The sequence below is a fragment of the Carassius gibelio genome, chromosome B8, assembly GCF_023724105.1.
Source record: "Carassius gibelio isolate Cgi1373 ecotype wild population from Czech Republic chromosome B8, carGib1.2-hapl.c, whole genome shotgun sequence".
Taxonomy (NCBI): domain Eukaryota; kingdom Metazoa; phylum Chordata; class Actinopteri; order Cypriniformes; family Cyprinidae; genus Carassius; species Carassius gibelio.
The window spans coordinates 3914862-3936952 of NC_068403.1; the positions used below are offsets into that span (position 1 = coordinate 3914862).

General features: G+C 36.3%; 2 protein-coding genes across 4 annotated transcripts in view; both read right to left on the minus strand.

The window, feature by feature from the left end:
- LOC127963091 (septin-5) lies at positions 1-12160 on the minus strand. Of its 3 annotated transcripts, none has more exons than XM_052562756.1 (11): positions 12055-12160; positions 6151-6241; positions 5982-6068; positions 5208-5331; positions 4612-4746; positions 3648-3765; positions 3297-3398; positions 2973-3069; positions 1882-2017; positions 1653-1755; positions 1-622 (listed from the first exon to the last, which is right to left on the minus strand). In XM_052562756.1, the coding sequence occupies exons 1-11, from the start codon at positions 12109-12111 to the stop codon at positions 560-562; spliced, it is 1113 nt and encodes a 370-aa protein (XP_052418716.1). In that variant the 5' UTR covers positions 12112-12160; the 3' UTR covers positions 1-559. The 3 variants fall into 3 exon arrangements, with proteins under 3 accessions (XP_052418716.1, XP_052418715.1, XP_052418714.1); XM_052562755.1 differs by lacking the exon at positions 12055-12160 and adding an exon at positions 11898-11918; XM_052562754.1 differs by lacking the exon at positions 12055-12160 and adding an exon at positions 7681-7962.
- Positions 12161-19593: 7433 nt separating this feature from the next.
- The window catches only part of LOC127963092 (septin-2), a 33913-nt gene continuing 31415 nt past the window's right edge, over positions 19594-22091 (minus strand). The window contains exon 12 of the mRNA XM_052562757.1: positions 19594-21141. Within this exon, the coding sequence (XP_052418717.1) occupies positions 21073-21141 (69 nt within the window). The 3' untranslated portion in view covers positions 19594-21072. The remainder of the gene's footprint in view (positions 21142-22091) is intronic.

Here is a 22091-nt window from a genome sequence, read left to right on the forward strand (position 1 = left end):
TGATAAATTATTCACATTTATTAGCAAGCTTTACTTCAAGATTTACATAAACAATTGACATAATATAAATTATTAAAGGCCATTAATACAATAATGAAATAGGTTTTATTCTGATTATTATTGTTATAAAACGAGCAAAACCCAGCCGTCTGAACTGAGGATGTTGGAGCCGTATTGTATGTTCACATTCACTATAAAAATCAAAACCACCATCGAACCTAACAAATTCATAGCAAAAGTACACGAATGTCTCTCCAAACACACACACACACGTCAATGAACCCTTGCACATTTTCTTACTAAGCAAATCAGAAGTCAATAATAAAGAGATGCCTTCAGAAGGGAATTTACTGTAAGTTAGACTGGTTTATGTACTGTATGTTGATGATGAATCATGTTCTTGATGCAGGCAGACAGAAGCATCGAGCAGATGAACAGAGAAGATCTGAAGCTCAGACCTATAGATATGAGATTTGTACAGTATCATTTAAATGCATTCACATCTGAGGGCTGCTGTGAGGGCCGTAGTGTGTGTGTGTGTGTGTGTGTGTGTGTGTCATCACTGGTCTTTCTCGTGCATCTGTTGTTGCATCTTTTCCAGCATCTCCTGCATTCTCTTCAGCTGCACAGACAAAACAACACACAGCCAAGAAAACGGCATTGTAACTTAGGTTTTTATAAGTATTATTATTATTTTCTATTTAGGATGGGTGCATTCAGTTGCTCAAAAGTGAACCTTTATAATGTTGAAAAATATTTCTATTTATAATGAATGAATCTTGAAAAATAAAAAGTAACATAAATTTCAAAAGAATATTGAGCAGCACAATTGTTTTTGTTTTTTTGCATATATATATATATATTTCCTGCCTTTTTACAGTTTTTGTATTTTGTATGTTTTACCCAAAAATGTTTAATGTTAGTGTAATTTCAATATTTCACTTCTCTAGCTGTGTACTTGCTTTGCTTTTCTGCATTTTTTAAATCAAACTCTTATATCCCAGTGTGGCTATGTTACAATAAATTGCTTATGTTTTTCATTGTTTGAGTTAAAATGTTAAAATGAAGGGGAAAAAATGCTAAATTGAAAGATAAACACAAACACACAAAAAAACACACAACAAGTATAGATTTCTAATACTGGCCATAATGAGCATGATAAATTCTAGCAATTAAATCATCAAAAGTATCTATAACAATGAATCCATATGAAATATTAATTAAACTAGCATATATCCTAGGGATATTAAGTTATTACAGTATCTAAAACAAAACAAACAAACAAACAAAAAAACATTTTCATTACTTGAAATAAAATAAATGTTAACTCAAATAAAATATATTCAAAGGATAACCTTATTTTATTTCAGGTATTTATTCGTTTATTCATTTTCATTTATTTTAAGCTGTATTAAAATAACTAAACCTGAAACTGACATAAGACATAACATGAAAATGACAAAAACACAAAATGACTAAAACGAATTTGAAAATATAAAACTAATAAAAACTAATTCAACATATTAATAAAAACTATAATAAGTACCTCAGTGTAAGTAAAATAGCACTAGTGTCCTAATAGCTAGTTATAATAATCTACAGCACACATGTGCTAAAGTGCTGGTTTAATATCAGTGCCGAATGTTGTGTACCTCTTCATCCTTCATCTTGATGAGTCTCTCCGTCTCCACGTCTGGTGTGGGCAGAGGCAGGATCGGTAGTGGACTGTCTGTACGGTTATCCTGCGCCAGTTTACTGAAACACACACACACACACACACACACACATGCATTATATGAAACACCTGAAAGGGCCTGAGGTCAGCATTTACACTGAAAACAGCGCTGACTGTGTTTTCATCTTCTGGTGAATGTCCCACACCTGGTCATCTCCTGGATGCACAGGGCTCTGTAGTTCTCGTAGTGCACGTCGCACGTCACGTCTTTCAGGTCGTGCATGTGAGAGCGAATCAGTATGTTCCTCAGTTTCACAAAGTCACAGTGAGACTGATTCTCCACTGAACAACACACACAAAGAAATGTGTTAGAGTTCAAGCTCACCAACACACAAACTACACTTACATTTCTTCATTTGGAAGACAATTTAATGTAAAGATCACGTCATGTGTTCCCCTGCTGTAACACAACTATTACATACAGGTATCTGTCAAGTGCACACTGTAATGGCCAGAAACTCTTGCAGTAGACTAATAGTGGGACAAACTTGCAATGTTCTGGACAATATTAGCTTAAAAAGCATGCACACTTCAGTATATGGATTTCTGATATGGTCAATACTATACGATATTGATAATTATCACAATATATATATATATATATATATATTTTTTTTATATAAAGTTTTCTTTTTTCACACTTAAACTCTACACAGTTGCTTCCTTTTAATTTAGGGCCACAAGAAATACATTAGATTTTTCCCTAAATACTGTGTTTCCATTTTATTTTATTTTCTGTATTATCTGTTTTATGATATTCTAGAAATCTGTTATCAAAAATGATATAAATATTTTCAAATGTAATCAAAAGAAAGAAAATATAACAATTAATCTGGAACTGAACATTTGTGTGCATTTTTTTTTTAATCAAATAAGATGATGCTCCATACATTAATCTTTTTGTTGTATGATATTCCTGGAGAACATTATTTTTATTATTACTTTGATTTTATTAATAATTTTTTATTAACAATAGTAGTATATTTCTGTTATAATTCAATGAATTATTTTGGCAGTTTGTCTTTGAGTTTCTGTGTGCATTAGCTTGTAGTATTTTCTCAGGTGAAACTATTAAAAGTTTCTGAAGTGCATCAGAATAAAAACATTGAGAGCTGATCATCGTTATCGACATAAATCACATTTATCTTGATATGATGCTGTTTATCATCATGGCACCTCAGACATAGTGATTTTAACCTAGTTGCTAAGCATTAATCTGCTTTTGAGTTTTTCTGACCTTCCACGATACCCCAGGGGTAAAGACGACCTCTGACCCTTTGACCTCTGGCCTCCACCACTGTATTACTGCCAATGACAGCAAACGGAGTACACTCCTAAAGCACACACACACAACAAATAAATCATGTAATATTCAATATAAACACATATTTATATGCAGCAACACTTTAATTTGCTTCATGGAAAACATCTGCACGTTTGATCAGTTTATCAGCTTTACTCCTCCAGCTGTTGGCAGCAGTAAAAAGTCCACTGTGAGGGTAAAATCAAACCAAATGGAGTGAAATGATTTAGTCTGATTGGGGATTTAAGACTTTCAGACCTTCAGCTCTTTGTCCATCTGTTTGAACTCCTCTTCTTCATCAGAGTCACACTCGGGAAACTGATAGACTTTAATCCCGAAGCGCTCGATCTCGTCTCGCACCTGCAGGACAAACAGATGCACACTATCAGCTATAGATATGAGATTTGTACAGTATCATTTAAATGCATCACATCGGAGGGCTGCTGTGAGGGCCATAGTGTGTGTGTGTGTGTGTGTGTGTGTGTGTCTCATCACTGGTCTTGAACCAGATGCCTTTGGCCTAGTATAAAACAACTGCTTCCATGAGGAGCACACTTAGCAAAAAGAATCGATTAGCTGTTGAGATGCGATCAGATAGTGTGCACTCACCCTGTCCTTCAGCTTCTTGACCTCGTTAGGAGTGAGACAGTCTGCTTTGGAGATCAGAGGAACGATGTTCACTTTCTCATGCAGAGCCTTCATGAACTCCACGTCCACCGGCCGCAAACTGCACAGCGGAAATAACAGCCTCTGATTATCTGAAGCTAACTCCAACTGCAATTACATTCACTTCTATTATGCATGAAACACCTCTTGCATTAACTGCTTTTCATGATGCAAGAACAAATAAGTCAATATTTTATGAAATCCTGAATTCACATCTGCGAGTCAGTTTGTTAAAGGAATATTTCACGTAAAATGAAAATCCGAGAGCCATCCGAAATATAGATGAGTTTGTTTCTTCATCAGATCACTTGCTCAGCAATTGATCCTCTGCAGTGAATGGGTGCCGTCAGAATGAGAGTCCAAACAGCTGATAAAAACAACACAAGTTATCCACACCGCTCCAGTCCAACAGTTAATGACTTGTGTGTTTGTAAGAGACAAAACCATCATTAATATGTTTTTAACTTTGAGTCATTGCTTCTAGACAAAATATGAGTCCATTATCCATAGTAAAGCAGTGAAAAAGTCAATGTCCTGTAGTCCTTCACATCAGAATCCACCCATACATTTGATTAAAACAGTTTTGGCTTGTAAATCTGTGCAGATTTCTCTCCTGATTTACATGAGAATCAGTTCAGTTCAGTAACAGTTTGAAGTTAAAAACATGGATATGTTTGTATGTTACAAACACGGCTTTTGGCTTCACAAGACATTAACTGGTGGACTGGAGGCTGCTTGGACTCTCATTCTGACGGCACCCATTCACTGCAGAGCATCCATTGTTGATGTAATGCTACATTTCTCCAAATCTGTTCTGATGAAGAAACAGCTTGGATCTTGGTCAGAGGCTGATTATGCACATTTGAACCTGACCCATATAAGACAGACCCGTGACACCCGCTCGTACCCGTGTCCAAACGGCGGGATGAAGTACAGACAGCAGTGCACTCTGTTGTCTAATATGTTCTTTCTGTTCAGTCCACTCTCGTCTCTGAAGTACTGCTCAAACTGCTGGTCGATGTAGTCTGTGATGGGCTTCCAACTGCAAACACACACACAAACACACACTCTTCACAGAGACAGAACTGTACACAATAACATACTAAGGCTATTTTCTGTCAGATGAACTCATTTGACCTAAAATAGTTACTTTAAGTCACTTTGAGAAGTTAATATTTTCAATAACTTAACACATTTGCATGTGCACGGTTCAGTTCTCTAGTATCAGTTAACGGTCACATGACATGCATGCAAACAAATACATTAAGTATTTTATTTCGATTGTTTTTATGTATTTTATTTCAGTTATTTTTAAAATTATTTGCTTGGCATCAACTGATGAATCCCAGTCTGGGAAACCACTTAGAGGCTCTCATGGCTGCAGATATGACTAAAGATCTTTTTGCTTTCATAAAATGCTGCATTGAGCAATCAGCATCTACGAGCGTAACTATCAGAGTTGTAATTGTGCTCATGGGATGCTGGGAAGATCTGAATTCTCACCATTCATTGTTATTGACTGCGTCTCCAAACCCTGGCGTGTCCACAATGGTGAGTTTGAGCTTGACTCCCTTCTCCTCGATGTCGACCGTGTGTTTGGTGATCTCTACCGTCTGATTAATACGCTCTGTTACAGGAAACACACAATATAATGCTCAAACTAACAAACCTGTTGAAGAGGTGTACACTTCTGTATATGCTACACTACTGGTAAAAAGCTTGGGGGTCTTGTTTATGTGTTGTTGTATTTTTTTAGTCTCTTTTACTCACCAAGCCTGCATCTACATTATATAAACAGTAATATTCTTTAAAATATTATTACAATTAAAAATAACTGTTTTCTATGTGAATATATAGTCAAATATTTCTGTGATGTGCAGCTGAATTTTCAGCATCATTTCTCCAGTCTTCAGTGTCACATGATCTTCAGAAATCAGTATAATATACTGCTTTGCTGCTAAATAAAAATGTATGATTATTATTAATGTTGAAAACACTTTATATTTTTGTAGACACACTGATACATTGATTTTTTTTTATAATTCTTAGATGAACAGAAAGTTTAAAAGAATCTGAAATAGAAATCTTTTGTAACATTATAGATGTCTTTGCTGTTACTTTTGATCATTTTAATGAATTTGTGTTTAATAAAAGTATTAATTCCTTTCTTAAAAGAAAAAGAGAAAGAGATTTTAAACAGCAGTGTATGTTGTATTCTTATATAAGAATAACAGAACTGTTGTTTTGGGTGTACTGTTGCTTTAAGACAATTCTTACCTTCAGCATTTAGTAATTTTCTGTCTTTATAGAGATCTGTGAGGAAGAGGCTGTTTACTAGAGTAGACTTTCCCAATCCAGATTCACCTAAAAACACATCAAATGCTCTTGTTAATGACAAAGACGAGCATGAAGTCAGTGAAAAATACAGTGATGATTTCAGCCGTACCTGCCACCATCAGAGTGAAGTCAAAGCCCTTCTTCACCGACTTCCTGTGGACCTGATTAGGAAGCGTAGCGAAGCCAACATACTGCTTGTCCTAAAAGACACAAGTCAAAACATTAACGTTCTGTATACGTTTTTCACATTTTATGGAAGAAAGAAGGTTATACATGTTTTGAAGGATGACTGGTTGGGTGAACTGTCCCTTTAAAACTGAACGTATGTTAATCGTCAGACTGGCACAAAAATAGCAGAGAATGAAAAGCCCAGTAGTGCTGAGTCTCCTGCAGATCCAGCAACTGTGCCGGAAACCACTCAGCAGTCATAACCGCTCAAACTGACACTGAGAACACAGAAATTACTGACGGGAAACAAAATCACTATTAAACCAGACAGCAGAAGCAGTTCAGTGTCCAGGCCAAACCCACTGACCATCAACACACACACAGAAGCAATATTTACATAAGCTGAAAAGGCCTTTTTTACACACTCAAGCTTGGGCCAAACTCAACCCATCTGACTGCCAGAGCATCTCACAACCCGTCATGTGTGTTTCCGCTGTCCATCATCCTAGAAAAGAGAAACCCTGGCACAGTGTGTGTGTGAGAGAGAGAAGAGGGATAAAGATGCATGTGTGCACAACATCAACTAGATTTGTACATTTTCTGAAGTGTAATTCATGTGTAATGCATTTTAAAGGCTTTCATAATGCACACTGTGATGCGTTATGATCTTTTCGTAAATAAAAGCTAAAAAAAAACATTTAATCAACATTTAATTAACTCTGATTACATATTTAAAAATTAGTTGTTTATCATGTGTTTTAATGTATCATTATTATATAAGCTTGTTTCTGCAACACAATAGATAAATCTCATAAATCTGACTTTTTTTGTCATATTTCTTAGTCCATATTTCACATTTCAGAATTAGTTTTCTTGCAATTTTGAGTTTTGATCTTGCAATTCTTATTTTTCTTGCAATTCTGCATCTCTATCTCACAATTCAGACTTTTTCTTTCTCACAACTCTGAGCTCATATCTTGAAATATTTAGTTAATATCTAAAAAAAAAGTCAAAATAAGTTATATAGTAACACAGAACTGTGAGGAAAAAAGTCCAAAAGGTAGGACAAAAAAAAAAGGTACAATAACCTGTTTGTAAGGGTGTTGCTGCGCAGCAGCTAAATTGTTCTGATTTATTTAAATATGTTACTATGAGACTACTAGGGTGTTACTTAAGTGGCTGCTAGTTTAATATTCAGTTTAAATCCTTTAAGTATCTTAAACACCCCTAACACAAACTAAATGTACATAACATCATGCATCTGGCAGCATACTACTCATAAACTAAATTGAAGCAGCTTTTCTAACTTAGATAGATAGATAGATAGATAGATAGATAGATAGATAGATAGATAGATAGATAGATAGATAGATAGATAGATAGATAGATAGATAGATAGATAGATAGATAGATAGATAGATAGATAGATAGATAGATAGATAGATAGATAGATAGATAGATAGAAGCGAACCTTCTGTCGTGTGGTTCTGGTTCGGGGACACAGAAGTTTCTCTACCAGTTTCTCCTGTAGCATCATGGTGTCCATCCTGAACCAGACGTCTCAGAAATGTGTGCCGTCCCTCTTTAAACTTGCGTGACCCTCACTTTATCACTCTCTGTCTCTATATACCCTCGCTGATTTCCCTTTCCCCGTTTTCTGTCTTTCTCTTGCTTACGACACATCCCAGCGTGCCGTGTTCAGACAGGCAGGGAGAGGAATCCCTGTGTGAATGAATGAAAGACTGACAAAAGAAGGTAGTGAGTGAGAGAGAGAGAGGGTGAGCAGGAGAAGTGAAAAGACGTAAAGGAAAAAAAAGCATGGAAGCAATTTTAGACCGGAAAGGAGGGGGGAAGCTGAAAACGGGTATAAAAACACTCATTCGTTTAGCTGTTCATTCCTCCCCCACTATTTTTCTCCACAGCCGGCTCTGGAGTGCAAGGATTTCTGTGTGTGTGTGTGTGTGTGTGTGTGTGTGTGTGTTTTAGGGAACAAGACACATTTAGTAAGACAGCAGCCACACCCTTCCCAACAGACCGTGCCAGACTGGCACAGCTTTACTACATACTACAGCACAGCAGCCTGACCTTTACTAGAGTGTTATTTTCAGATATATGATGATGCATGGGGACAGTAAGATTGGTTTAAATAAAATGTATCATTTAATTTAGCAAGAGCGGATGAATTTGATCAAAAGTGACAGTGAAACATTCAGTATGTTACAAAGATTTCTATTTCAAATAGTTGCTGTTGTTTTGAACTTTCTATTCATCAAAAAAAAAAAAAGTAAATAATGTTTCACAGTTTCGACAAAATATGAAGCACTGTTTCTATATTGATAATTATCAGAAATGTTTATTGAGCAGCAAATTAGCATATTAGATATCATATCAGCTTTACCATCACAGGAATAAATCTAAAACAGTTATTAAAATTGTAATAATATTTCATAGATTTATTTTCCTCTCCCGCTCTTTCTAAATATAATTTCACCAGAGGGTGCTAGTGTTATGAAACAAAAACGCTCCAATATTTCTCAAATCATCCTGACACCTGATATCACAGCTAAGTGTTTTTATGACACAATTCTGTGACTCTCGCTTATATAATATGAAAATGGAATAAATTGACATTATATTAAGATAATAGGCCTGTAATGAACCACAAGAGTTAATGAATGTAAGCTTAAATGCTTTAAAAGCCTCATTACTGAATGCATCATAAAGTTCTCGCCTAATGTGTAATATTACACTCATACTGAAGCCTGTGCAGCTCTGTTAGGGTTTGAGTTAAAGGTTTGGGGTTCGTTCAGATCTCTAACAGTTACATGAGCTAAGTACTAGTGACGTTTGAGCAAGCAGCACTAATAGACATCTTCATATTAAGCATGATTCACCCCATTATGGTGTTGGTGGGGGTCTGGTCATGCATATAGATGATGAGTGTGCTGGTGGGGGGTGGGGGGTCCAGAGGGGGTCTGCTGAATGGAGCAGAACAGATGTCCTTCAGTGATACAATAGCCTTAATCGCCCCTCCTAACACAGAACAACACCCTCTCACTGTCCAGCTGCCATCCCTGAGTGCCACCTGGAGCGACCCTCACCAGACACAGACCCATATCTCTAATGTTTTCAATCAGTTAGGAACTCTAACACGGCCAGAGTATCAAAGAAACACATCTTCAAACATATCAAAAGACGTTGAGCAAACAGCTTTCATTTCACATAGTTTGATGACAAACCCTAAACACAACCCGACAATGCACTGGCAACCACCGAAACACCCTAGTAACCCCACAGCAATGCACCTATATACTGTATCACTTAAGCAACTGCTGGTTATGTACATGAACAATTTTTATTGTATTTTCACAAACGTATTTACTTAACCAGAACGGTACATTGAGATAATACAGTGTCTTCTTCCAGCAAGTCTTGGTCAGATGGTGCAGATATCCTGCTCATCTCAGACTGTGATTTCCTGTCTGCTATTCAGTGAGGTGGGACGAGTGATGTCATCCGTTAATGTCACATGTGCGTCTCACATTACACTGAGTGAGTGACCATGGGTGTGGAACACCCTGATGATGTCATGATGATATGACGGGTGGAGAGATGTCAGCACCTCACTAAACGTCCTCAGGCCTCTATGGCAGCTCTACTGGGTCAAACACAAACAGACCTGATAGGGCAGATAGATAGAACGGTGTTCCCAGAGGACAACTGCTTTCCTCTTACTTTCAGACTATGTCAGTTTTCCTGCTTCAGCAGTTTGTGAGTAACACTGCGGGCATGTTTTTGAATGGTTCACTGCACCAGCACTGCAGCTTGTATCCTTACAGTACACTTATCACAGGGACGGTTCCTCTGGGGTCACATGAGGTTAAGTGTTTCGCTCAGGGGTCAATGGTGGTGATAAATCATCCCTTTTGGGGTTTAAACCAACAACCTTACACAGTACTTCACAATTCTGTGATGCAAAGCTGAATTTTCAGCATCATTACTCTAGTCTTCAGAGTCACTACCTGCATTCATTTCAATTCATACACTGAATAAGAATTCTATTAGAGTAGATATGATGACTGAGTCAATCCAAATATAAGTGAACCTAAACTCGTTGTGCAAAATTACACTAGCTGCTGTATTTGACTTGTCACTTCCAGAACACTGTCCTCTCTCATGCTGTAGATACTGAGATGGATGATTCTTGCTGTGGCATTTGAATAACTGCACAGCCATTTGACTTCATGATCAAAGGAAACTTCAATTCTGCCATCTGTCACGCTGCATGCAGCTGCGCAGATATCAGCAGACAGCTTAAATACAAACACACACACTTTCACACAATCCTATTTCAATGCAGTGACCTTTTTAGAGATAAATAAGACATGTCTGAAATGGCAGCCAGCCTTCCACGCCATTAACTTATTAAGCCTCAATGCAGAGAGAGAGAGAGAGAGAGAGAGAGAGAGAGAGAGAGAGAGATCTTGAAGCACTAACAGAATGTGTGCATGTGGGGGTGTGAATTGTTGCATTTCTGCTTTTGCGTAGGATGAGCTTTCTAGTAACTACATATGTGTGTAAGCGTGTCTGTGTTCATGTTCATGGGTCAAGTGCTGGAGGCTGTGTGAAGCCACTAACCTTCTGAACAGCTTCAGTCTCTACAGTAAAACAGAATGTTTGCAGCATTAAAGTATTGCTTTATTATTTAAAATATGCTTTCATATGGTACAAAATGATTTTTTTTAAGTTATAAAAGTTAAGTTATAAATTTTAAAAAGTTTCATTGTAACTTACAATTTAAAATAACAGATTTCTATTTGAATATATTTTAAACTGCAATTTATTTATGTGATTCAAAGCTGAATCTTCAGCATCATTACTCCAGTCTTCAGTGTCATATCTACGACTATTATATGCTGGAAACAGTTGAGTTGCTTCATGTTTTTTTTTTGTGGAAACTGTCACTTTTGATTAATTTAATGCTTTTTAATCCTTGTATAATAATAATAATATTTTTTTTAAGTAATCTTACTGACCCCAAACATTTTAATGCCTAAAATATGCATTTAACATGTACAGTAATTCAAAAATATTGATGTCTAATTGTGGATATGTGTCCAATAACATGATAATACCACATATATTGGATTGTATCATGAACTAAAGTCTATTAATACACCAACACATAAATAAAACATTAATGTATAGTTTATGTATATATGTGAGACAGCACCAGATCTCATGCTTGAGCAGTTAACACTCTGTTCACCAAATACTATAAACTCTTAAGGCATCTGCTATATGAGCCTCTCACACACTCCTGCTCCTGTAACCATGACAACACCTCCAGAGAGAAACAGCACTATCATCCTCCATCAGAGCTCAGAACGACACAAAACAGCCAGCAGACATCAGACTTCCTCGAGACATGAATGTTAGACTGATGCATTATAATAATGCTGATGATGAGAAATAAAGTGCGTCAATCGAGGGTGGGTGACACGATCTGCCGAAACGATTTAACGCTCGTAAACATGTGCACGAACACACAAACACATGATTTTCAAAACACAATATGCATTAAAGGCTCGTGAGATTTTACGTCGCGCGGTTTTATCGGTGTGTGGAAATAAACCGCATACGTAGGAAGTAAAATTGCGAGATGTGCGGAAGTTTGTCGTTTCTCACCTCACTGTCCTCTGAATGCGACCATCATCATCATCATCATCACGAGCAGCGTCAGCATCAGCAGGTGCGGGATGCGGGAGACACACAGGCAGGAAGAGAGAAATCATCAGCATTTCATCAGTCAAACAGAGTAAAAACAGAGTAAAACAGCGCCAGCCTCTTTGTCATTACCGGATTTCATCAGCCTGCTCTTATATCGGATGTTGGTGGTCATGTTTCAGCCTGTCTCAGTTCTGCTCGGGATCCGTCTGTCTCTCGCTCAGCTCCGCTGGGAAGCCCAGGAGTAGAGGGGCGGGGCCGCCGCAGACGAAACCACGCCCATAGACACGTCACTCATTGACAGGACTCCACAACAGTGCTGTTGAACGTAACTTTGGCAAATACAAAATTTGCATTGCAGAAATATAAAATTTAGCTTGTCTAAAATAATCGTACATTAAAATCATTACGCACTAAAAAATGTTGGGTTAAAAATAACCTAACAATTAACCCAACTATAGGTTGGTATAGCACCTTCCCATCTATGGGTTATTTCAACCCAACCCATTGGGTTAAAATCCTGTTGGGTTAAAAGTTACCCAACAGTTGAGTTAATTATTTATATAAATTAACATCAGTATTTTAATTAACAATTACTCATATTTTGAAACTGCTTTGTTTTAACTTACATGTTTTATTTTAATATGCAAGTAACACATTTATAAATATATTTAAAAATATTTTATTTAAATGTACAAGAACGTGTAAAAACTGACATTTTCAAGATGTACAAATGTGTCGATTCATATTCATATCAAAACACACAAATGTGCTAATACAGTTCACAGCTGTGGCCTAATGGTTAGAGTTGGACCTGTAACCTGAAAGTCACAGGATTGAGTCTCTGTACTGGCAGTTGTAGGTGGAGGGAGTGAATGAACAGTGCTCTCTTCCACCCTCAATACTCATGACTGAAGTGCCCCTGAGCAAGGACCTGAACCCCCAGTTGCTCCCCGGGCACTGGATCTATAGCTGCCCACTGCTCCAGGTGTGTGTTCACTTCTCACTGCTGTGTGTGTGCACTTGGATGGGTTAAATGCAGAGCACCAATTCCGAATATGGGTGACCACACTTGGCAAATATTACGGATTTCAAATAAAATGAACATAACATATAATAAAAAAAATAATAATCATAAAATCAAGTAATAATAATAAAAAACATTATTACTAAATACAAAGTTTTTAAGGATGAGACAGTGTGCAGAAGAAACTATTAAAGACTGTGTGTTACAAAAACTCTCAAATATGAGCAGAGGGCTTTGGGTAGTAGATGTCATATACAAAGAAAAGTTTAAAACACAGATCGACTGCTTGTAGTATCGTCTTCTGTTCCATCGCCTGCCCATTTAATATAATAAAAACTTGGGAGGAGATTTCCTTGTCACCAAGCACCAGGACATGTGGATTCTGGCTTGTCTTGTTATTCAAGTACAGCACTAATTAGTGCCAACCTTAAAAGAATTAAAAAAAATAATAATAAGTTGTTAACATGCCTTGTGATGATATTTCATTGATGAACTCACTTGACAAATGAGTGAATTTAAAAGCTATAGCAAATTTAAATTGGTTAAAGTGATAATTCACCCAAAAATTAAAATTCTGTCATCATTTCTTTATTCAAAATATCTTCTTGGGACTATTTGTATTGTATAACGTGTGTCTTATACAAAATAAATAAAGGTGACTTGACTACACAGGGCACTGTAATTTTAAGTGTTGCTTTTACTTACAGGTTGAATGTCAATGAAGGACCGCTTCATTTCCGTGTATGATGTGCACACCATTTTTCCATTAGTGTGGTATGGTGCAGATGGCAGGAAGGGTTTTAAAGAAAATGTCTGCACAAAGACCTTTAAATGACAAAAGTACAGAGATTTTACAGACAAGTAAAAAAAAAAAGCTAAGCTTACAGTTTACATTTTCACAGTCTTTGTGGGGATCTACTATCATTTGCACTAAGAGACAGACTAAACCAGTTTTCACTTCCTCCAGAAAATTTGTGGCAATATTTGCGGCTAATGTGAGTAAATTTTACCACCCTTTACACTTTGACTGATTTGGACTTGTAGGGAGGAACAAAAGTACACTGTAAATGAAAGGAAGCTTTGTTGGACGGAATGCAACAATACACTTATTTCCAGTGTTCGAACTATACCGTGTCCTTTGGGGGAGCCCACCTCTTTTTTTTTTTTGGGGGGGGGGGGGGGGGGGGGGGGGTGGAGGTCGTGCACATGCGCATGCCTCAAATAAGGACTTACAACAGCTACAAGTGTATGCACTATTATACATTATCGACACGAGTGCCTCAAAAAAGGACATATAATGACTTACAAAGATACATAACAGCTACAATATGCCCTATTATACTTTATCGACACAAATTGATAGGTCAGGAAGACAGCCTTGAATGATGTTGCGGTCTCCTCCGTTAATTTAGAATTCACCTCAATTACTTTATTTGCCAGAATCGCCTTTTGTTTAGTCAATGCCACTTCAATGGCCATCTTGTGTGCAATGCTGTCCCTGTATTTATATATAATTTTTCGCGACTGGTTCTGAGCATTAATCATTAATCCACTCCTCAGACAAGTGCGTGCCAGGTACCTTTTCAGACAGAAGAAGGTTTTTTGCGTCCTTACAAGTTGCAACGAGTGGAAAAAAATGTGGCCCCTTTAAGAGCTGCGCGCTCCCTGTAAAACGGTATATGCACTCTGTATGATAATGTATACAAGCGCGACTCGAATCCCCCATGTATGCAGGTAATCTCTGTTTGGAAATCATTTTGTTTTAATCTTGTTTGTTTTGTTTTGGTTACGCTGTGGACGGTGGAACATGGGACAGACAATTGCCCGAGTTCGATTGGAGAAATAAAACGAGTCGTTGTTAAATGTCAATCGCCTCCGTGAGTTTTGTCTGGCCTAATTACTTTGTGAGCTATCCATATTTTTCCCCCTCCTGACACAACGCGTTACAAAGTGATGCACCCCAAGCTTCCATCCTTAACACACAGCCATGTATATTGGCTCTTCCAGTCTCTCCACTGCTGGCTGTTCCAGTTTAACGCGAGAGAGGACTCGAAGCAAGAGGGGTTAGGATCCCAGAGATTACTTTTCTTCAGCTTCATGCGTTTTCACAGTGGGCTTGGCTTGAGGTTTACCAGTGCTTGCAGCAGGTGAATCAGTCGTGCGTTATCACTACACAATTTCTTAATAATACCAAAATTAATTGAACTACCTTGTTTTCTTTTTGCCCTAGCTATGATGCTATAACTGCATAATGGAAGGACTTTGCGCACGATAAATGGCCTCCAACGTTTATTTTTTTCTACGAACCTATGACATACTAACATGTGGAATTTGCAGCACAGCACCCCCACACCTTGATGCTGTGACGTCTTTAATCTTTATTGAAGTTAATTAGGTTTTAATCGCCGTCATGCATGAATGAATAATATTTTTGCCATCATAATCACATTACAAAACTGAAATTGCACTTAAAAATATTCACATTGTCAGTAGTTTTTGAGACCCCCCAAAATTTCAGATTTCTCGTTTTCAGGGGAGCCCATGTCTTATTAAGGGGAGCCGAGCTCCCCCTAGCTCCCCCGTAGTTCGCACTATGCTTATTTCACCTCATTTGTCCTTTTTCATAATTTTTGGAAGTCATAGGTCAATAAAATTGAAAACTTACGTATTATTAATTTAAACAGGTTACTTACCTTGAGATGTTTCAGTTAACAGGCAGAAATTCTATTGTTGCATTTTTTCCTTCACGAAAAAGTCCATTGTCTAAAACATAAGTATAAACACATTTAAAAAACATGTCAATCAATCTAGCTTTATAAGAGAAACTGCTGTAATTATAGGGTATTCCAATAGATGCATAACAGTATTCAATATGAATAAATCATAAAAACACTTTTACAGTAACATTACAATTAATTAGTGCTGGTGCGCTAAGAACATGGCTTCTGTTTTACGCTCCCCTCTTAAAGGTTAGTCGTGACAACAAACTGTTAGAAGAAAGGGATCATTGGCGTTCTATTTAGAACCATAGGGTTCTTTACTCAACTCCAAAGAACCTTTTATGCTAAAAAGGTTCTATAATGACAAGAAAGAACCATTTTGGCACAAAGGGTTCATATCTTGAATTTTGTGATCATTCACATGCATTCATAAATGCATTTGAATACACCAAATAATGCAGTGAAAGAACGCACTCAAAATGCACACGCGCTCTAGTATGACTTCATCATGTAACTTAACATTAGCCTAGATGCATGCACTTTTTAGGCACGATTTGTTTAGTTTTTTAATATACGTGATACTGTTCAAAGGCACATCATTAAAACAAAAAATATGAGTTCACATTTCACACCTAAACAAGCGTGGAAAACGTAATTATAACTAGCTACTAAATTAGTTAAAAATGCCTATCCATATACAGCTATGATTTGCCAACCCCAAACTGACTCAAATGATTCGCGAAACCACTACGAACTCCCGAACTGATTCAAATGTTTCGCAAACCCGCTTTGAATTCCCGAACTGAATGATTCGCGAACCCGCTACGAACTCACAAACTGACTCAAATGATTAGCGATCCAGCTACGAACTGCCGAACTTATTCAAATGATTCGCGATCACAAAATTGACTCAAATGATTCGCGATCCCTCTACTAACTCCCGAACTTATTCAAATGATTCGCGATCCCCAAATTGACTCAAATGATTCGCGATCCCACTACGAACTCCCGAATTTATTCAAATGATTCGCGATCACCAAATTGACTCAAATGATTCGCGAACCCGCTACGAACTCCCGAACTGAATCAAATGATTTGCGATCCCAATACACATAATGCCATAAAAGTGTGCACATCGAGAGAAATAAACAGCAGATGTTCATGTTAACAACTAATTTAACTTGAGCAAACGCTGCTAACACACATACATTTGTTAATAAAGTAAATAAAACGAAAACATGAATGTTTTAATGCTACCGAATAAAGATACACGATCCATTCGAAAGTCTCTGCTCATCATGACCATAGACAGTAAAAGAAATGGACACAGCGACCCCATTGGAACTCAATTGAGACAAATGAAGCCCAGTTTTAGCGTTTTTTAGCACTTCCGTTTCTGACGCGCAGACTCAAACGAAGCTTGACGACGTCAGCAACCTGTCTGACAGATGTAAATCTTCTAGTAGCTGTGCGTGCAAACTGCCATCGTTAAACTTGCAGAGACGGCGAGCTTGAGCGGGGAGTTCTTTGTTGTGAGTGAGCAGGAGTAAGTATTCTGATTAATTATTTTGTATAGTATTTTAAAATGTAACGCCACTACGCCATATTAAGTTAATTGCCTGCGAGCTTCTCCTCCTGTCTATACGGTAATGCGACAGAGAGCCGAGTGGTTATGACGCAATCGTTAGCCTATTTTTTACAAAAACTGTTTATACGGGGCCATAATGTAACATAGAAGGTAATGGAGCCCTTTATACATTGTCGTGTATCTTTAGAAATAAATAATGGACAGACAGAGTCTTTAAACGCCTCAGATGTAAAGTTATTCGCTGTCAAAGTGACGCCAAAATGAATGGGAGTCAATGGGAATGCTAACGCAAGTGAAGTTCTGCTAAAAGATGGCAGCCCCCACCCGACTTCAACTTCCGGTCGAGTTCCTTGCCCCTTGATCATGACCATAGACAATAAAAGAAATGGACACAGCGACCCCATTGGAACTCAATTGAGACAAATGAAGCCCAGTTTTAGCGTTTTTTAGCACTTCCGTTCCTGACGCGCAGACTCAAACGAAGCTTGACGACGTCAGCAACCTGTCTGACAGATGTAAATCTTCTAAGTGGCTGTGCGTGCAAACTGCCATCGTTAATCTTGCAGAGACTGCGAGCTTGAGCGGGGAGTTCTTTGTCGTGAGTGAGCAGGAGTAAGTATTCTGATTAATTATTTTGTATAGTATTTTAAAATGTAACGCCAGTACGCCATATTAAGTTAATTGCCTGCGAGCTTCTCCTCCTGTCTGTACGGTAATGCGACAGAGAGCCGAGTGGTTATGACGCAATCGTTAGCCTATTTTTTACAAAAACTGTTTATACGGGGCCATAATGTAACATAGAAGGTAATGGAGCCCTTTATACATTGTCGTGTATCTTTAGAAATAAATAATGGACAAACAGAGTCTTTAAACGCCTCAGATGTAAAGTTATTCGCTGTCAAAGTGACGCCAAAATGAATGGGAGTCAATGGGAATGCTAACGCAAGTGAAGTTCTGCTAAAAGATGGCAGCCCCCACCCGACTTCAACTTCCGGTCGAGTTCCTTGCCCCTTGATCATGACAGGACCTGGATCAGTGAGCTGCGTCTCGGGCCGATGACGTCACTTCCATGTATACTTGTCTAAACATTTTTTGCAGCTAATCTTTTAGTGTATTAATACTGGCGAACAAACAGGAATAGCATTCATTTACAATCGATCTGATTATCTGGGGGAAACAAACTGAATAAAGGGAATTATAACTTTTTTTACGTTTATAAAAACAAGAAATGAACGTATCAGACACATTACTTAATGTTATGACAGTTATATACATCGTACGATTATATTAACAGTTACTTACCCTTCATAATCAGGCAGACTGCCGCTGATGTCCGCGCTGAGTCTCTGACTGGACCGTTAAAATTGGAACAGGAGCGGGAAACATATTCAACCCAACGGTTGGGTTATGACTAAAAATAACCCAACGACGAAAAAAAAAAATTACCCAACAATTTTTAAGATAACCCAACACACTGACCCAACATGTGTAACCCAACGGTTGTGTTAAAAAAAACAACCCAACGTTTTTTGCTGTGTACAAACAAATATAAATAAGGTTAAATATAAAACAATATATATTAAACCAAAAATCAAATAATTAAATGTGTTTATTTGCTTTATAAATCTATAGCTTTATAGCAATGATATTCAAGGCTTTTATTAAATATTAATTATAATATATATTAAAATATATAATTGCTTTATTAATTCAGGATTTTAAATGTAGCTAATTTTAAAATGACATAAAAATATTTAGATCTAATAAAAATAAGGTATTTTTGGTGTCAGTTTTACATTCTTTAATAAAAACACATTTTAAATTTACCGTGAAAATTATCTAAAAATCAAATGTTTATATTTCAAAAATGCATTTGAAATGTACTTAATTGTAAAATTTTCTAAAAGTTTACATTTAGTTAAAACATAAGCTATATTAAGTGTCAATTCATTTTGCATTACTTAATAAAAACATGCTGTAAATTTACCTAAAAAAACCGAAATGTTTACATTTACTAAAAAATTATTAATTGTATGTAAATTATTTACCTAATTTTATAAATATCTAAAAATTAATAAGTAGTTTAAAATAAACTACATTTGGTGTCAATTAATTTCACATAATTAAAAAAATAATAAAAATGTAAAAAAGTTTTGCAGGTTGTTTTTGCAGGGTCAACAAAACTAGTCAAAAATTGTTTAATGAAAAAAAAATCCTTGTTAAGCTAAATAGTATTTATGGTGTACAAACAGACCTGGATGATATTTACAAAACCATTTCTGAGACTTTATACTTGCAAGAAACTAAAGCATTCAAAACAAATGACTCCGAAAGTGATTTATTTCTCAACATCTGCAAATACAAAAAGGAACATGTAAAACAGAGAAGTGAGCATTACTGTACCACACTGTAACTGTGTTAATCCTTTAAAAGAGCCCTAAACAGGAGATAACCCAATCAAAATAAGTGGGCTGAACCACAAATACAACAAAACAAAATCAGTGTGTTTACAGCAGACATAACATTAATAATTAGTCAAATAGCTCCCTACAATGCAGTGAAATGACTCAGACATCAATGTGCAGGCAGTGATGGTGCGTTTCAGTCCATTTCTTAGACCTTGTACCGTTTAGATGAGCTTTAAAACATACAGTTATAAATGTTCCAGCTGTTAAACAAGAAATATAAAGATCCCTGCGGTAGATATCAATGATTAAGTAGTAAATAAAGTGAAAGTCAAGCAATGAAAAAGTGATAGAAAACAATCCCCAAACCGTAAGAATAAAAGTGTAAAAGAAATGTCTCTAAATGGAGTTTTAAGGCATTTCTGTGAATCAAAAAATGAACCAACAGCTGAACCCGTGCATCCACAATAAACAGATAACTTTACCGTCATTTTATCAGATTTCCACTCTACAGATAAGAAAGGTGAACAGTATTTGCTGCTCCACTTTATTAACTGATCTCCCTTCAACAAGCTGATCAGATTTTGCATCAGTATTGACAGGATGTCAAGAGATTGTCCATTAGTCTTAGTATTTTCACGACCCAAAATGTAGTTTAATGTGCTTTCTAGGTTGTTTGTCTGTATAGTCCACTAGAGGGAAGTGCTGCCAAACACAGCTCAAATCAATGCCATTTAAAAGAAACATGATTTGAGAGCATGTTTATTTGTTAGCGATACTTTTCAATTTGTATGTGCTAACACGTGACCGCTTTTTCAAACACCAATCCAACAAACTCTGATATTAATTCATGTCTGTGTGCATGTATGATGATTATGAACAGGTACATTTTCTAAAATTGTAAACCTGGCCAGGTGCATCTACCAGTGCATTGTCCTCTTATTTTATCCCATGCATATGCTTTTTAAAGTATTGACGAGGTGATCAGGTAAACATATGCCAGTCTGATGCATGACTGGTACAAGCAAAGCAGCTTAAAAAGAGTGTTTGGCACAGAAAATCCAAAAAAAAAAAATCTACAGATATGCTGAACATTGCCAATAAAACCATGATTGGCTACAGGTGATATACATTATAAACAGCATTTAACCTGACGGATTAAAGTGTTTGTTTCAGGTTGAGGTTGTTCGTATGAGTTGAGCTATGATAGTGATATGGTTATATGAATTAAACAACATTAAAATTACGTTCCATTAATCTGATAAACATGAGGGATTGGACAAGCATATAGTGTTTAGAAATAGGCAGGACAATGTAACCTCCAGTCAGATGGCACTTCCTGTTCCCACAAGACACAAATAGACACACACACACACACACACACACACACACACACTTAGTCATCTCCTGGTTTCATCTTCATCTGAGCTTGCATCTGAGCGATCATCTGCTGCATGCGTCTCAGCTGTAAGAGAGAAAAAACTGATAGAGAGACTGTTTCTGCACGTTTTCACTACATTATATATATATATATATATATATATATATATATATATATATATATATATATATATATATATACATACATACACTAGCAAAATGTTGGGAATAATACGATTTTTCAATGTTTTTAATAGAAGTCTCACAAGGCTGTATTTCTCTGATCAAAAATACTGTAAAACATTAATGTTGTGAAACATTACGATCTAAAATAACTGTTTTCTATTTTAAATATATATTGTAGTGCTGTCAAACGATTAATCGCAATTAAATACATCCAAAACAAATGTTTTTGTTCACATAATATATGTGTGTGTAGTGTGAATATTTACACACGTGCATGTATAAATTTCAGAAAAATATGTTAGGGTCATATATTAAATATATTTATATACAATATAATTTATATGAATATAAATATAGACATGTAAACATTTGAAAAGGTATATACTGTATGTATGTGCATTTATATAGAGTCTACATAATAAATGTACACCGTACACACAAATATTACACTGATAAAAACTTATTTTGGAAGGGATGAATTCTAAAATATTCTAGAATTTTATTAAATCTAATTTTAAAACTGTATTCAGCAATTCTGCATTAACTTGATCATAAGTGACAGTTTTCTATTTCAAACAAATTATGTTTTTTTCTTTCCATTCACAGAAGTTTCAACATAAATATTAAACAGTAAAACTGAGAACCATTATTAGTAATTGATCACTGATAATAATTGATATCTGAGGAGCAAATCAGTAAATTAGAATGATTTCTGAAGACTGGAGTAATGATGCTGAACATTCATCTTTACCATCACTGGAATAAATTACATTTTAATATATATAAGAAAACAGCTATTTGAAATTGTAACAGTATATCACAACATTACAGTTCATACAGTATTTTATC